Source organism: Lissotriton vulgaris, chromosome 7 (genome assembly GCF_964263255.1).
Source record: "Lissotriton vulgaris chromosome 7, aLisVul1.2, whole genome shotgun sequence".
In the NCBI taxonomy this organism is placed as follows: domain Eukaryota; kingdom Metazoa; phylum Chordata; class Amphibia; order Caudata; family Salamandridae; genus Lissotriton; species Lissotriton vulgaris.
The window spans coordinates 176,889,114-176,907,781 of NC_141695.1; the positions used below are offsets into that span (position 1 = coordinate 176,889,114).

Sequence of the window (18,668 nt, forward strand, 5' to 3'; positions counted from 1 at the left end):
CGGTATGGCAGACAAAGGAGAAAACAGGAGGAAAAACAAAAGAAACAGCTAAGCCAAAAGGCAGAGAGCAGGAAGAGATAAAGAGAGAGAGAGAGAAATGCAGAAAGAGAGACAGAAAAAGCAGAAAGAGAGACAGAAGGGCAGAAATAAAAGAGAGTGAGAAAAGCAGAGAGAGAGTAAAAGCTGAAAGAGAGACAGAAAGGCAGTCAAGCAGCAGAGCAGTGATGCTCTACCACTGGACCACCAGGGATAAGGCACAAGGCAGGAGCTTGTGGTTGAAAAAGGACCTAGAACTCCTGACCTCTGGGTCAGCAGCAACTTGGACCGAAACAGCTAACAGATGGAGCTGCGCTGTGAAAGGAGCGAGTCTACTAAAAGGTCAGTGGACTGCATTTTTACAGCGCAGCAGCCACCATCAAGTAGTGATGTGAGGGTTAGACAGCTGGGAGGTGGGAATATGTTGGAAGGAACACTGGAGGGGGCGGGCCATGAGGGATTGCAGAGACAGGGGCAACAAAGGAGATTTTATTACTATGGAGATTGTTGTCCGATATGTTGTTTTCTTCAAACCAGCTGTCATACAAACATGCCAGACTGGGGACGAAAGGACTGCCCATAGATTCAGGATTTTTTAATGGAAAATAAGAAAAAATATGTTGGATGGACAACTCCCTTCTGTTGAGCAGTGTGTCAAACTTAAAAAAGCATTGACAGGTACCACAATGATTGTGGTTCCTGCATATGCTTCATAAATGACTACTGTTACAAATTGGGTTTCTGGTTGGCAAAGGTGTGCACCCTGTACAAGCAGTAGCCACAATCCTAGTCAGGGTCAGCTAATTACACACTGAAATATAACTTGTACACTCACCCTCTGGTAGCTTGGCACAGAGCAGTCAGGCATATCTAGAGAGGCAATGTTTAAAGTATTTGTGCAGCACACACACACACACACAGTAACACAATGAATACACCACAAAAACACTCCACAGAGATTTATCAAAATAGGTTATTAAATCCAATGTATGCAAGTTGAGATATTGAATTTTAAAAAGAATAAATACAGTAAAGCAATCAGAAGCAAGTAGTGCTAAAAAGGATACTTTAGGTCACGCTAGACGGGAGCAAAGTCAAAGTTCAGGCGGACCTTGTGAAAGCACAAGCCGGCTACAGGACCCACACAGTACCTTTCCTGGTCGCAAACAGCTAGATGCACAATCTTCTCCATGCAGTGAACATGATAAGTCAGTTCTGAAGATTGATGCCGGAGTCGAGAGGGGTTGAGCGATGCCTAGATTCTGCCACATAGTCAAAGAGATGCTTCGATCTCACCAAGTTGCAGCACTGTGGCAATACTCTGTCTGATGAGTCGATCTCTAGAGGTAAAGCGTTTGCTCTGATGCGCCGATTTTACTCCCACAACCGGGTCAATGGCCCGGTTTTATTACACACAAACAGGAGATGTGTGGAAATCCATGTTGCAAGTATCTGGGCCACTTTCAATGAGCCAGTCACTGGAGCAGGGGGAGAGCCTTTGATAGAGTTCAGCTCTCCTTCAGCAAAGTCAGAGAGCAGCATGTTGGAGTGCAACAAACAGAAAAGCAGTTCTGCCAGATCAGCAGTCCAGTTGAGTGCTTTAAACAGCACAGTGGTCCTTCTGATAGAGGTTCAATTCAAGATCCAGGGGTATCTGATTTGATGGGGGCAGATACCCAGTACTTATAATTAAAAGTGCCTTTGATGTTGAAGGTGACTTCAAATCAGCTGTCTGAAGTGCACAAGTTCCCCTTCCAGCCCAGTCCTGTCTACCAGGTTATCTATTGGAGCTCCTCCCTTCCATCCTGCCCAGCCAAGGTCATCTGAATGCAGATGTATGTAGATGGGTACTCAGATACACCTATCCTGCAGCTGTCACCCGTCCCAGATTGTATTGGAGACAGGCTGTCAAGCACACAGAGAGAAATGTTCAATTGCTATAAGTGCCATTTCCAAAATAGTAAGGTTAGATCCAACTTCACCAGTAAAGAGGATTAATCAGACTTAGCCCACCGATTCCCCACCTTGCCATTCCCCTTCATTCGGTTGCAGGGTACTCACCAGTGTGGGGTCTCCCTGGTGGTGTGCTGTCCGTGACCAGCCCTCACTCCTGAATCTCGGCGGTCGTTCAGGAGTCTGTCAGGTTGATCTTGGAGTCTGGTCGTGGCTTCAGACGTGGTGCAGTGGGTCCGCTGCCTCAGCGCCTCAAGTAGGGGCTCGGCATGGTGGTCTGGCTCACCGGAGAGCAAGCCCGGCCACGTCGCTTCGCACTGCAGCTGGTGTGGCGAATTGCTTATGCACACTAGACCCGTTGGCCCTGCTATGCTGCGGCCTGTCCTTTTGGAGTCTGCCATGCTGGTGCTTCGGCCGTGGCTTTGCGCTTTCTGAGGAAGGGGGGACTGATGGGCTGATCAGCTGTGTAGGGAGCCTGCCGCCTTTGCACCAGACAAGATACCTCATCAACTCCCAGCCGACCCCTGTTTCACTGAGGGGATCGTTGGGGTCTGCCTACACAGGCTGGAATCGTGCGTTGCCCAACTGCTGGTGTTCCAATCCAGACCTCCCCATGGCTCTCTCCCCTGTGGGTTCACCTGAGCTCCGGAGCCCTCATTGTCAGTGACCAGCGCACAGTGACATCAGTTGGGAGGACCTGACTCCGATGGATCGACTGCTGCGGTTGGAAGTCGGTCGTGGCCTGGAGTCCATTTTGTCTTTCCTTTCTACTTGTCTCCAATAAATTCTGAATCAAGATAGCGACCATTCCCTGCTCATAGGGGAAAACAAATTAAATCACAGGAGGATCGGCACAATCTGCCATGGAAATCAAAGAGGACTTGGAATAACTCTAATTGGCATTAAAAGGAAGGTAGGACTATTCTATTCTATATACAATCCAACACTTCTATGAGGAAAACTTGTAGATCTTTTCATCAGAATCATCACTTGCATCAACCATACAATAAAAGGGATAGCTCTCTACTCTATATGCAATCTAACACATCTATGAGGAACACTTGTAGGTCTTAGCATCTGGTTTATCCCAAGGATAGCCCATATTATAAAGGGCTCTGTCTATGCTTTTATGGCCTGGTTGATTTTCTCTGTGCCCTTACAGATTACTTTTAGCACCCAGGTCCATCACTAACTGGTCTAATCCTCAGATAAATCAAAAATCTAGGATCCCGTAAACTCCCTCCCTCCCTCACAAGGACTCACCTTGGCCTCTCTCATAATGGATATTAATCTTATCCCTGCAGGTCTCAACTCCTTCACTGTTATTTACCCACCTAACCTTTCCAAAAATGCAGCCAAAAAACGCAAACACTGATTACTCAAATCCCGACCCAAAACTTTAATCTCAGGTGTTAACTTTTGTGTCAATAAGGGTAAACTATCAAATGGCCTCATCTTCTACTCCAGAAAACGGGAACATTGGAGGTTGGTCTTCTATTCCATGCTTTTTTTATCGGATACCAGAAAAACCCTGCATGGCCTCAAACTATGAACCTTCAGTGCGAATGCCACCATCACCCTCTACAACTATGGCATTATCCTAATTACAGCCTCCAATGACAATTTAGTTAAGATGGATAATACCTTCCCTACCCTCAATAATACGGCAATCTCCAACTTCAATCACCCCTGACTTAACCATCCTACTACACAAGACATCACCCTCACTCCCACCACTATACAGAGGATGTCTCCAACCCCTCATAACCCTCCACACCCATCAAATGATCTTGGAACCATTCAATCCCCTGTGGTTGTCTCATCAGACCCCCCCCCCGCCCCCACGTTCCATTCGACCACCGACTCTGATGGCTAGTGGTGTTACATCACCAATTTCTTTCCTTAACTCTCAGTGGTTACAACACGATTCCCATGGCAGGTTATCCTTTCACGCTTCACTGCCCTATCTCTCTCATGGTAAACTCCCTAGCACAATCTCGCCTAACTTGCCACTATCTCAATCGGAGTCTAGACTCCTGCCCTCCACTGATTCTATCCAACCCATCCCATCCCACCTCCTCTCACCCACCGCCTATCCGCTACACCTATGTCACCACACAACCCCCTCATCTCGGTGCCTAACTCCATGTGAAGTGGTACTCCACAAGACACCATTGATTCAAGTGCTCCTCTTGAGCTCCTCCGTGCCACCTTAAACCCACCAGATTTCTCTTCAGACGCCACCTCTCTTTCAAAACTTTCCACTCAACCATTATCCTTTACCCAACACTCAGCTCTGGCTGCCCGCCTTGATGAAATTTCACTCCACCTGTGCCTACTCATAAATGAATTTCATTAACTGACAGCCCTTTTTATCGCTCATCTCCCTCTGCTCAGAAGGTTATGCGTACCAGGGAACTCGTCCTTGATACCCACAGGCGCAGTCCCTGTCCCAGACATGGGTTCCTCTCACCTTACCTCGAAAACATCACCCCTCCCTAATGCCCCCTCCCGCGCCAGAAGAATGAAGACCGAGCTATCAAACTGTGATATTGATATTCTTCTCCTTTCTTATGCCCCCCCATTAAATACTGATAAGACCCCTCTGGACTCATACTATGCCCCTCTGGGTTGAATCCAAGCCATCCATGCCAATCCGAACAGGGAAACCCCCACAACCTCAGAGCTATAAACAATGACAACCTCAAGCGAGTAAATATCATTCAGACTCCGACCGCCCACACATCTCTCCAATTGAACTGCGTACTACTCAACTACAGATTAGCTAGTAAACATGCATCCAATATCTTTGCCCTCATTCTAAACAATGAGCTTGATATCATCATCCTCATGGAAACCTGGCTAAATTGCTACTCCCCCCCATCCTTGACCTTTAGTCCCCTCTAGCCGCAACATTATTCGATTGGACAGAAATATAAAACAGGGCGGAGGATTAGCTTGCATACACCGAAATAAAATCTTGGTCTCACAATCTGATTCCTCCGCTCTGACCTCCAGTGAGTACCTATGCTTCAACATCTCAAGCAATTATTACTCTGTTTGCAAATTACACACATTCTATCTCCCACCTGAAGACAATCTCTCCTTCCTTAAACAATTAGTGGAAATCATCTCCTCCAATGTTGACACACTAGTTTCTGAAATCTTCCTGCGTAAGTTCAACCTACACTGGTCTAGCCCAATCGATCAAGCAGTAAATTGCCTTAAAAAAAATTAGCTGACACAATACTGTGAGAGCCCAACACGTAACCGAAGGAAAACCCATCTCAATTGATTCCATTATCCCTTGCAATTGGTCTGACCATTATTGCATCTTCTTCTTAATTACCAATGAGGTGTCCCCGAAGAGGGTCCAACCCAAGAAAATGAAGCAATATTAATATGAATATTAACTCTAAGGATCTAGTAACGCACTGTATAAAGGCCTTGACTCCCCTATCGGACATGTTTGATGGTCATGTCTTCTCTGATTCCTATAATTCCACCATCTCTGGCACCCTTGATGAAATAGCCCCTTCGCAACAAAAAAATGGCTCTTTCAAAATCTATAAACCCTGGTTCAACGACAACTTATGTGTAGCAAAAAGATCCTGGTGATCAGTACCCTCCACTGAACATCTGATTCACCCTAGATCTGTCAGGAACACTTACAACAGAAAAATCAAGAATGCAAAGGCTGACTTCTTCAGATCCCAAATCCATCAAGTCAGAACCCGCCCCAAGAAACTGTTTAAAATTGTTAAACAACAATTGGGCAAGACACCCAACAGCTCTGACCTTGGCGCTGCCCTACCATCATTTAACGATTTGGCTGCCTTCTTCACTAAGATAACAAAAAGCATGAGTCTCGACCTTGAAGCACAGAGGGCTCTTCTCCCAACCTCTGGGAGGGCTGAGCATCCAGCTCACCATGAGCAGCTCATTCCCACCAGAGTTAGCACCAAGAACAACGCTTCTTGGAACTCCTTTACTCCCCTCCGGGGGCCGTCCGAACAACGCCCACCCCTTCTTTCGCCCGCACCATGGTGTAATTCCTGGTGCGGCTAAAGGGTTAATGTCGCAGCTAGAATGATCACAAAAAGAAACAATCACATCTCCCCAGCCCTCAAATCCCTAAACTGGCTGCCAGATGAAGTAAGAATACAGTTAAAAATAGCTTGTATGACCCATAAAGCCATACATCTCAAGACCAGGGCCGGACTGGGACCCAAATCTGGCCCAGGCAAAGTGTTCGGCCGCCTGCCACCGAGCTCTTTGCCAGAGCCGATTCTCGGCCGATTTTGTTGCAGGGCCGATTTTGCAGCAATGCTGCAAAATCGGCCCTGTAACAAAAACAGCCCCAAGGGGAATAACCTCTAATGATTGTCTATGTATCGGAAGATGTCCTTTCCTGCACATAAACAAACCTTTAAATAAATGACATTTTACAAATTCTATGTGTGCTAAAGCAGCACACATAGAAGTTGTAAAATGCCATTTCTGATTGTTTATGTGAAGGAAGGGAACCCTTCCTGCACAGAAACAATTGTCCCTGCCACGCAGGCATCCTTGCATCATGGTGCAAGGGTGCCTGCGTGGGCATGGCAGAAGTTTGTGCGCCAGAGCAGGGGGAGGCACAGAGATGAGCCATATTGTTGTAAATAAGTCACATCCCTGTGCTTCTAAACCAACTCAGCGCGGTGCAGCAAAATGACTTGCTGCACCGCTCTGCATTAGTTTATTGTGACCCTGCCCCTAAGTTCTTCCCTTAAACAGCCCTGTCCCATTACTTACTGACTGCCTCCTGATTGACTACTAGATTATTGAGCAACTTTGATTCGCAGCACTCACCTGCTATGCTCAATTTTGTATTGAATGTTCTTCTCCATGTATCGTATCCATCCTACCCTAATTGTGATGTTCTCCTATCTTGATCGTTTTGTGTATATTCAAGTAATGCTTGTCCTTCCCACCTCCATACCCCACCTATCCTAACTGTAAAGCTCTCTGATACCCACCTGGGTCACGTTTGCGCTATATAAAACTTTCTAAATAAATAAATAAAGATATGAAACATGAAATAACTATTCCTCTCTGATCAGGAATGACAGCTTAAAAGTGTATTAAGGAATTTCCAATGCTAACCTATGAGAGGAGTAGGCCTCACAGTAGTGAACAATGAAATAGGCTGCTTGTCACTACAAAGACATGCAAAACATAAACGTACATGTCCTACCTTTTACTTATATAGCACCCTGCCCTTAGGGCTACCTTAGGGGTGACTTGTATGTAATAAGAAGGGGATTTTAAGCCTTGGCAAGACGTTTTAAATGCCAGTAAACTGACCACTCAGGCTCTGCGGTGGCAGGGCTGAGACAGGTTTGAAAGCCTTCTTTTGTGTGTGGCACAATTAGTGCTGCAGCCCACTAGTAGCATTTAACGTACTGGCCTTGGGTATATGGTATAGCACCTTACAATGGACTTACAAGTAAATTAAATATGTCAATCAGGTATACACCAATTACACACATGTTTAGGGAAGAAACACACGCACTTTAGCACTCATTAGCAATGATAAAGTGCACAGAGTCCTAAGGCCAACAAAAAGATTCAGCAAAATGTGGAGGTAAAAGGCAAAATGATTGGCAGAAGCCCAAACTAAGGCTGGCAGGTATAATAATCACAAACTTGGCGGTCATTTCTACATTTGGCAGATGTTTACTCCAGCAGGGCGATGGAGTAATTTGTTCCGTCACCCTGGCGGAATAAACTCAGTTTGCCAAATAATGAAGTACTCCTCAAATCTGGCCCGGATTTGTAATAGAGATGAACTTTTCAATGCTAATTCCTAAGAGAAAACAACAACACAGAGTCAGACAAATAAGATGTGTGTTTTAGGGTAAAGAGCACATTTTCCTTGTACACATGTCAGATGATGTACAACTTCCCCTTTTAGTTGTACCTGCTCTTACTTAGTGTTAGTATTTTGGGCAACGCCATTTCACGCTAATTTAGTAGATTGAGCTTTTCACGATAACATTGTATGTGCAGGTCAACATCAGACACACCTCTTGCATACATCAAAAGGGGGATGACAAAAATGAGTTGCACAATGCTCAACTTTGAGTTTTTGTGCATAAAAGTTATCCCAAAGTTGCTGTTTGCATCACCTGAGGGCAAACCACATGGCCCGACTCCAAGCCTCAGCACAATTCTTTAGTTAATCTGGTTCCAAGTTTCCACAATAATTTGAGGTTGATTGGTGTGAAAATTATCAGTGTCTGTATTTTTAAAGGTGTCTTTGTGTGTATCTGTTAGTTAGATATGTCAGCTATTAACATATGTGTCAAGTAGCTAGGGGAAACAATCTTTAGAAAACCAAATTGTGGTTCCCTATGTATTTGGTAGGCACATTTCTGTGTTTATCATCATTTTCAAAAGAAAAATCAGACCAAGATACCATCCCCATTTTTCTAAGTCATCCAAGTGAACCACTGTTAAAGTGGAAGATGAAGTTCTTAAACTATGCAGCATGTAAACTGTAGCTGTTGATGCCATGCCTGGAAGCAGAAGGACCTATGCTACCAGCCTCCTCTGAGCAGAGCATGGATGATCATGGAAGGGCTATATCAATGCGTCCTAAAATTGACACAAATTTATTTGGTGGGAATAAAGTAAGTCGTATGATATGCAACCAGACACCAGATGATAATGGGACAATGAAAATAAGGGACAAAAAGTTGCCCAGTCGGCGTGAATTACAGCCATGCAAAACTTTGGTTTGGCAACCAGGCCTTAAGTTGATATTTATGTTGTGCCATCCAAGTAAGGATGAACACCATTGCATACATTTCTTATATTTAAAGTTGCATTACCCTTGACATATGTATGAGTTTTCTGGAGGCAAAGAGAGATTGAGTGGTATATATATGTTCATATATTTTCAGTTAAGTGTCTAAACAAGGATTAACTCTTATTTCAAAGCTGACAATGTATCCACTAGACCACATCCCATCACGGTGGGGCCGTAGTGGAGATTATGCAAGCTATTGCCCAGAGTTGCAGTGTGTGAACTCACGATTCGAGTAGGCACCGAGGCGAGAATTATCGAGTCCGTGGACATTTTGAGCTCAAGGCCCTGCCGCATCGGGGATTGAACCCTGGTCCCGGGTCTGACCTCTGCATCATGGACTTCCTCCTCTAACCGGTGAGCCACACTTCTCCTACATTACTGGTGCTATGATTAAGAGGAAATGAGCTTGGAACTGTAAATAGGTATAGGCCCATCATTGAAACCAGCACTGCCTCAACTTAAATATTAGATTGGACATAACTGTAAGTTAATTAAGCTATGAGTTAAAATATGTGACTTTGGGATTCAACTGAGTTTTACATATAAAGTGAGGAGCTATGAATGAAATGGTTTGATCATGTGACTGGAAAAAGCTCTAGGACCATCATGAGGAGGTTTGACTGAGCAGGTATGATCTTGGGATTGGATAGAAACATTCAAATCGGTGGGGCTGTCACTAAGAGGACTTAATTTTGTGGTTGACAATAGCAATAGGTTAATCAGGAGCAGCTATGACTGAGAGGACAAGATTAAATATAAGTACAGGTTTTTGCAAAGTGATTATAGTCACCAATGTGCCAGGGTTTTCAGAAGTGCAATAAAACAGCCTCTAATTTCCATCTGCATAGGTATGTCCCCTAGTTTCAGGCTCATCCCATCATGACTTTCTATTTACACTGACAGACAGAAGCAAGGAGTGGAAACTACAGAAAGTAAGCTTATCTTTTATAGCAATGTTTACTCTTTGTCTTTCTGATCTTTGAGACCAGGAATAAGAAAGCCAGTGGGAGGGTTACTAAAAGGCAAGGAGCAGAAAGTACTTGCTGGTGACCCTTAGTTGGCGTGCATGGAAAATTATGGGGAGCTGTGCACCGTAAACATGATCTTAGGACTGAGAGTATGTTTTTGTTAATCCTTGATAGATACAACAGATAGCACATGATCTTGGAACTGGTGTGTTTTGAGGTGTATCCCAACTCAGCCGGAAGTCTAATCTGTTTGAAGAGAAGGTCTGCAGACGTCTTGGCATATACTCTAATCAGTAAAGTCTTCACTTTGAGTTGTTGGTGTGTGGGTTGCAACTAAATAATGCCCGCTGAGTTGGGTATTTAAGTACTTGAAAGATGGAGACATTTCAGTTTAGATCTTGCCTGAAACACTTCCAAGTAGGCAAACTTGAAGTTTTAGGGGAAAGTTTTGTTCCCAATGCCTGGGTTCTACCCTTCAACTGAAGTCTTCATTAGTAGAAATAAACATGAAACTTTGTTAAATCATTAGCATGTAAGAGGTAACACTTAATGGAACAATCAATACATCCATAGTCATTTTGGCGTGTTATTAGAAGGGGGCCCCTGTCTCCTTCATACGTTTCAATATTCAATTTACTTTCAAATGGAAGCTATTTGATCCTTAATGACAAAGGTTGTAGTGGGATGAAACTGGGAGTGCCATATGTGGTGACAGTTTTCAGAGTCGTAAAATGTTCTTTCCACTCACACCCAAAATTAGGTTAGTTACCGTTTGACCCTCAATTCAAATTTTTAATGCTAACTTTGATAAGTTAAGCTGACTGAAAGCCTTATTGTTTCAGAAGGACGTTGCATTAACATATGCTTGAGAAATGAGTGATTTTCAAGCTTCAAGGTATTTCTCTGAAATAAAATTGCTATTGCGCACAAACCTATTTCAACATTTTGGTGAACTTGTGCGCCGAATATTGAATGCTTCAAATAACACTGGAGTGGTACATTTTTTAAAGCAATTGGGTATGATTTTGTTATCACTTTCAAGACAGTATTCGGAGAGATTCCGTCCTTTTTTCACTCTTTGATTTCCACCATATTTCGAGGCATACAGCTATTCGTATTCCTGCTAATTACTGTTTTGATTCTATTTTTTTTACTCCGCAGTGGATGTTCCACTACAAGAACAAATGTTGATGGACTTACCACACGTTCTGCTGTGTCATTAATTCATTATGTAGTATTTTGGAGTGTCTTTACTCCGGTAATTGAACCACAACTGGTTCTTGTCTTTAAATCTGTGTGGTTACAGTGCATGTATCCTGTGTTCTGCTGTCTCTGGTGCCCTTTCGAGTGTGTATTAAACCTATGTCTTGCAATGCAACTTGTGCAATCTATGGATATGGATCTGCAAGTGAATCTGCTGAGGTCTCATCTTCAATGCTGTTCTGTGAGACTTCCATTGTTGCAGGATGCCTATTTTTTGCTATTATCTCCAGCCAGCATGGATGCTTCAGCTCACACATTTCTGGGATCTCACTCTTCTACTGCAGGTACACTACTGGCTCTCACTCCATCAGCGTTGGCTGATTGGAATGGGGACTACCATGTAAGTCCTTTGGAATTTGCTCACTCTGGGAATATCATCTGCTAATACAGATTATTTCTTGGATCCCTCTGACTCTCTGAACATGGGAAACTTTTTGGACGCCTCCTAGCATTTTAATTTGGTCCTGTGTTTTAATAAAAATTAACCTTTTATTCATTTTTATTAATTGCTCACTTTTAAATTGCCATTAAATTTTTGAAATGGCTTTCATTTGCTTTATTAAAGTAGATCTTATAGCATTTTGGCTGACATTTTTAGGTTAGGTTTAATTTTTTTTAGCTGAGTCACCCTCCCACCAAGGTAAGGGTGTTGTGGGCACGCCTAATTGCTCAGCATCCTTGATAAGACTTAACAATTTTAATGCTGTAATATGTGTACATGTTTTAATCTTTTTAACTCTTGGTTTTAAGGTTTTAATGGATGTTTTAATTTTTGGGGCTGTGTTTAATTCTACACTTTGAAATCTGTTTTAAAGTGGGATCTCTGATGTATTTGCTGTGTTGCACATGCTTTTATGATTGTAAAAATCGAATAAAGCTTTATGAACTTGAACTTGTTGTGGGCACAAGAGGGCCCATGCTCAGTCTCCCTTTTAGCCTCACGTTTTTGATTGAAGCCATCTTCTAATGGTGGCTTTTTACATGCTTTGCTTTTACAGAATAATGTACTGGAAAATTATTATACATGTAGTTAATTTCTGAGCAAGGATTGTTATCATGCTATTCATAAACTATGTACAAGGCTAGGCACATAGAATGCAATATCCTTGTATTTGGTTGTCCAGTTTGAAACAACTTGTTGTTCCAGACTAACCATCTCATCAGGGCATCACCTTTGACACAGTGCAACTGGAAAAGTGCTTATGTTATATAAACAACATCTGCATTACATTTAGCAGAGGACGACTTCTGTTAAGATTGTGCTTGAACGTGATGTACTGTGACTGAGAGGCAGTCATGCTGATTCTATCCTCTATCCTGCAAAGGATAATAGCCGGTCTGCACAGGCTGGCTTACTGATACATCATACTCAGGTGTGGGGGATTTTGATGGCCCAATGTATCTGGCAGAGGGTACTCCCACTATACTCATAGTACAGGTAGTGTTAGGTAGGAGTATAATCATATATTCATATAGTAATGTGTTGAAGGTTTAACTTTTAATCTTTTGCACCATGCTTGAAATGCTAGTTACAATACGTTGTTTCTTCTGCCTAATAATTGCAGCACACTCTATCTATACAATAATGTGATTTTTTCAATAAATGTTTGAAAAGCCAATTCGTATCTTTCTGGTGTTTACCTTGGGTATTCAACAGTAAACAACGAAACAGTAGATCTATGTTCATGTTTTCTTTGGGGGGTAAAAGAGTGGGCATGTTTGAGGCTGCTACTACCATCTGCTACCTTGGTAAGGTTAGGGGTTCATATGGGGTACTGCGAGCTAGATGGGAACCAGGACAGCATTCTCTGATGGGATGTGTGAACTAAGTTCCCATATTCTGTAGCTTATGTTGTCCAGATAACAGTTCTATTTAATTCATAAGAACTGTATAACATTCTAGTACTTGTTAGATGGAGAGCGAAGACAGCTTGTTGGTGACCAAGTTTATGAAGAATATTTTGAGTTATTCCCTCAAGATGGAGGATGACATGAGGTGGCACGGAGTGGACAGAGTGTTCCACATATGTATAAAAAAATACCCAGGCATAAAAAAGAAACAAGGGTCACCTAGGTCTAATGGTTTAGTATAATAATTTATTAATTTCTTCATGTTGATGAAATATTCTGAAAACATGTATCTTTTTTCTTTTGCCCAGATCAGCATCTAAATGTTATAGAATATTTAGTACACAGAATGACTTGTGCAATATTTACAATAATTAATTGTTCTGTTTGTTGTAGGTATAAAAGAGCTCTCCTTGAACGAAACAGCTTCCAAAAGTGTGCTGTCAGAAAGATATGAGTCCCAGTATGTGGTTGGTTAGCCTCCTTGTATTCTTTTCACTGAGCAAAGGTAATATTGAATGAACTTGAAGATCATTATTTACTTATTCGCAAAATGCAAGAATGAATATTGCATTTGAAGACTCTACATTAATTATATGGCGGGGCGGTTCCTATGTAATGGCGGAGGAGCATCGCCCCACTTGTCAGAGTCAATCGTAGAAAAATAAAATGAAAATGAAACAATAACACTTTACTTTTCTTTGATTGATTTCTGACATGCATGCGGGATGGGGCCAGGCCCTGACAGGCAGTTAGTGGCACTCAGAAGTGTGCATGTATGTTTGGCCATCCTTCCTACATTACTGACATCTCAAAGGAGGTGGTAATGCATTCACAAAAAGGGAAGGCATTGCTTGCAACTCCTCACCCACTGTCTATGTAAAAGAATCAAATGTTGAAATGTTGTTAATAAAAGATGTTTCTTTTAAATGGAGTCCCATTCTTAGACTTTAATAAAGAACTCAAAAGCAGGTATGGTGACCCCCTAATGACCACCACACCCTTTGATTGCCTCCAATCATAGTGAGACACAATATGGCCGGGATACCCATCACCCCCTCCCAACACAATCCCCAAGAATGGGAAGACGGAAACGGTTCTTGAACTTTTGGAAGGCGGGAGGGAGTTACCCTCCCGGCCGTATTTATTAAAATATGAAACAAAATTAAAACATTAAAATAACAGTTTCATATCATGTACAATTTCATTTACACATTACGATGTTTATTGGCTAACCTTAACACATCTCTAATACAAAGGTTCTCCTAGCCGATTCTAAAACATCCTGTAAGTGCATTTCTCAAAATTCAAATTGTACATCCTAACATTACGGGCCAACGGCAAGGTCGAAACCGGTGTCAGATCCCTAATACCAGAACTCCCCCCGCACTTGTGAGGGGCGGGCACACAGAGGACTGTACCTCTGTGCCAAATTCCAATTTCCCTTGTCTTAGCGGGGGCCCCATATTTACTCGACGCCATCTTAGTGGTCGTCCGAGGACTCGTGTGAGGTATCTAGAAGGTAGCGTAGACCCCCCTCCCACCCCACACTGCTTACCACATCCGCCGTCGTGGATGTCCTGGCCCCGGGAAATTCCCAGGAGGGGCCCGTAGCCCCCCCTCCCCAGGGAGGGGCCTATGACCGCCTTCCCTTTCGGCGGCCCCATCCTTAGAGGGTACCCCCTCCCCGTGTGAGGGGCCAATGGCCGCCTCCCCCCGGGCGCTCCCATCCATAATGGTTGGCGCCCCACCTCTAGGGATCTTCCAATGACTGCTCACCGATCATGACCTTACCGCCCGACCAAAAATAAATACGACATTTTTTTAACCTAATGAGGACGGAATAAACAGTTAAACTGAGCATTTCAAAGTATAAACCTTTATGTGAGCAATACCACCTTTTTCAACTCCGCCTACATACATGCTAAAAGAGCAACCATTTTATTGTCATATCCAAATTTCCAACTTTATTAGAAACAACCTGAAAAAAGAGATAATATCTTCGTTAATCGACTTTATTGCAATACTAATCGCTGTCATCAGGGGCTGGTGGGTGGGTCAAAATTGGCTCCTTGTTCCGTCTCGGGCTCACGTGCAACGAGGAGGTGCAGCTTCCAAGCACAGGAACAAGAGGATGCTTCCTTGGATTGTTGCTCCTTTTATCCTTCCTCGGGAGGGCGTGGACCCTCCTCCAATCCGCCTACGGGGCGTGGCCAACGGTGTAGGTGTCTAGGACAACCCCTCTTGAGCGGGAAAAGGCGCGCCCTGGCTACGCCGCTTCGGGCATACCAGCCGAGACTCGCCTCCCGCCCAAAATGGTTTCCCGGGGGGATCAGGGCACCCTACCATACGTTCGGGGGGACCGAGTGGTCGCCCCTTTCCATATGGCCGGGATACCCATCACCCCCTCCCAACACAATCCCCAAGAATGGGAAGACGGAAACGGTTCTTGAACTTTTGGAAGGCGGGAGGGAGTTACCCTCCCGGCCGTATTTATTAAAATATGAAACAAAATTAAAACATTAAAATAACAGTTTCATATCATGTACAATTTCATTTACACATTACGATGTTTATTGGCTAACCTTAACACATCTCTAATACAAAGGTTCTCCTAGCCGATTCTAAAACATCCTGTAAGTGCATTTCTCAAAATTCAAATTGTACATCCTAACATTACGGGCCAATGGCAAGGTCGCAACCGGTGTCAGATCCCTAATACCAGAACTCCCCCCTCACTTGTGAGGGGCGGGCGCACAGAGGACTGTACCTCTGTGCCAATTTCCAATTTCCCTTGTCTTAGCGGGGGCCCCATATTTACTCGACGCCATCTTAGTGGTCGTCCGAGGACTCGTGTGAGGTGTCTAGAAGGTAGCGTAGACCCCCCTCCCACCCCACACTGCTTACCACATCCGCCGTCGCGGATGTCCTGGCCCCGGGAAATTCCCAGGAGGGGCCCGTAGTCCCCCCTCCCCAGGGAGGGGCCTATGACCGCCTTCCCTTTCGGCGGCCCCATCCTTAGAGGGTACCGCCTCCCCGTGTGAGGGGCCAATGGCCGCCTCCCCCCGGGCGCTCCCATCCATAATGGGTGGCGCCCCACCTCTAGGGATCTTCCAATTACTGCTCACCGATCATGACCTTACCGCCACAGGCCGGATAGTTGACCGGCTATCCGGACCCCCCACAAAACTCCTACTAAAGGTCATGGCTACACAAACTCTTTAACCAAGCTACGAAGTCTCCTATGAGTAAGACATTTCCCTCCCGGGACAAATGGACCCCATCCTCCAGATACATATGGTCCCCCCGGATACATCCATGTGGAATACAATGCAATTTCTATGTACAAAACAACCTACCCAGTTTGTTATTAACTTTCTTTACTGACTGATTCAAAGCCAACACAGAGAGGGCCCCCCGCCACACCTTCTGCGGAATCATGTGTGACCATGCAATCGTGCACCCTGGAACCCTTCTCGCCAACCAACTCACCGTGGATAAAATTAACTCGAGAAGTACTCGTCGACCAATGGTCTCCAAATCATTGCCCCCAAGATGCACTATGATTACAGATGGCGGTGACCTTGTCCGCCCTAACAGTCCCTCCATAAAACTTTGAAACTGGTCAATACAGAGCCCGCCCCTTCCGTGGAAGGTCACCCTGTACCCGTATTCCCCAGCCATGTGAATCATGTCACCTGCTTTGAATACGTCTGCGGCGCGCCTCACGTATGAGTGGCCAACGACCCACACCACTCTTCCCTCAGCCGGTGATCTTTGACCGCTGGTCCCCAGGTGTCGGGTCAACTGCACAGTCCGCCCCGCAAAGCCTGCTCGCGAAACTGTAAACCAAACAGAAAACAAGAAGCGTGAGTGCATGACATTAGCTTCACAACATGTGCAACCGCACATACCTTTTATAACAATTCGAGGACCAACGCCCCAACCGTTTCACTTTTTCCACACTCAGACCCCTGGTTGTAGCCTCTGTAGCAGCCCCTATCCGGAAGGAGTGGGTCCCAAAATCGCCCGGGTTCAAGACCGCTGCCGCGATTGCCATTGTCAACACCCGCTGAAACTGAAACCTGGTCAGTGGGGTGGCGTCGGTATGTCTCAGCAACCTTCCCCCCCATGATGCCGCCCTCTGCGCTAAATAATCCTCCACGCATTTCACTGGGCACATGGGGGACCCTAGCAGGCGCTGAACAACCACACTGTCCCCGATCGCTCCCTGATCGGTTTTGGACCTCGCCATAGTGACTACCATCGTATCAACCTTGATCTGAATGTGTTCTCGACACAGACCTCCCCCAGTATCCTGCTTGTTCCTCGCTACCAGTTCGCTTACCCGCATAGCCCCATGGAATGCTAATGCAAAAGTGGCCCGGAACAGCACTGTCTCTGACTGAGATGAACAAGTCGCAGGGAGTACGGACATTAACAGGGACAACCTTGCTAGCCCTATCGGGCGCCTCTCGTCCACTCTACGACCCTCCAGGCATTGCTACCCACGCAGCGCCTTCTTCACGAGAAAGGACGCTGTGGGGTCCTGGATGCCATGAGCCTGCGCCATAAATGCAATGGCGGCTCGGTGCCTATTGGCTGTTGCCACTGATCGGCCTGCCTGATGTAATGATACCAGAAATTTCAGGACGTACTCTTCCTGCCCCCAATGCTCCCCCCTAGCTGGACCCAAAAATGCCCAATAGGAACGGAACGCTCCTTCATATGCCTTCCTTGTCCTGGGTGCTAGACTCTCTCCCACGAGGTTTTGTAATCCGGGGCACCGAGAGACCAGAGAGCTTCGGGAAATGGTGCCGCAACCAAGTCCGCTGAGGGCAGATAGCCCCGGAAGGCCTGCATGTGGGAACGAGAGAGTGCATCAGCCGCCTGGTTCAGTACCCCAGGCACGTGTCTTGCTCTAAAGTGGACATTTAATCTCATACACAGCAAGACAATTTCCTTCAGTAATCTCAAGATCGATTTGCAGCGTGCTGCCTGATTATTAACACATTCAACCACGGTCATATTATCCGACCAGAACACCACTGTGCGATCACGAAACCCCTCCGGCCATGTCTTTAGGGCCACTAGAATGGGGAACAGCTCAAGAAACCCAATGTTACCTGTGAGCCCACTATTGTGCCACCATGCCGGCGATGTTCGTGCCGACCATTGATTACCAAAGATGGCGCCAAAACCCACACTCCCTGCCGAGTCGGTCCACAACCCCAGTTCCTCGGAGGAAACTGGTGGCTTGTTCCACACGACACGACCGTTGAAATCCGCCAGAAATGCCAACCATATGCGCATATCCTGGCGAACCTCTGCTGACAGTCTTGTGCGGTGATGCCCTTCCTTAAGGCCAACCATGGCTTGTGCGATAGAGCGGGAAAAGGGGCGAGCCATCGGTATCACTCTAAGGGCAAAGTTAAGCTGACCCACAGCCTGCTGCAACTGATGCAAAGTTACTTTTTTCTCGCCAATACATATTTCAAGCGAGGCCTTAAATTTCCTTACCTTCTTCTTGGGCAGACGGAAGCACCCCTCTTCAGAATTGAGCTCAATTCCAAGAAACTCGAGTGAAGTAGACGGCCCCACTGTCTTGCCTGGTGCCAGTGGCATGCCAAATCGTCTCATGAGATCACAAAATTCTCTCAAAGCCTGTGCACATTCCGTGTCCCCAGCCGCCCCAAGAAACAGAAAATCATCAAGGTAATGCATAACCTGCGTAAAGCCTGTGGCTC

The 18,668-nt window shown here is 45.2% G+C and overlaps 1 protein-coding gene across 3 annotated transcripts in view; it reads left to right on the forward strand.

The window, feature by feature from the left end:
* Window positions 1-18,668, forward strand: part of LOC147701130 (sialic acid-binding Ig-like lectin 8) — a 264,297-nt gene that overhangs the window by 102,045 nt on the left and 143,584 nt on the right. For all 3 annotated transcript variants that reach the window (XM_086929900.1, XM_086929899.1, XM_086929901.1), the window contains exon 2: window positions 13,318-13,429. In XM_086929900.1, coding sequence (XP_086786026.1) covers window positions 13,375-13,429 — 55 coding nt within the window. In that variant the 5' untranslated portion in view covers window positions 13,318-13,374. The remainder of the gene's footprint in view (window positions 1-13,317; window positions 13,430-18,668) is intronic.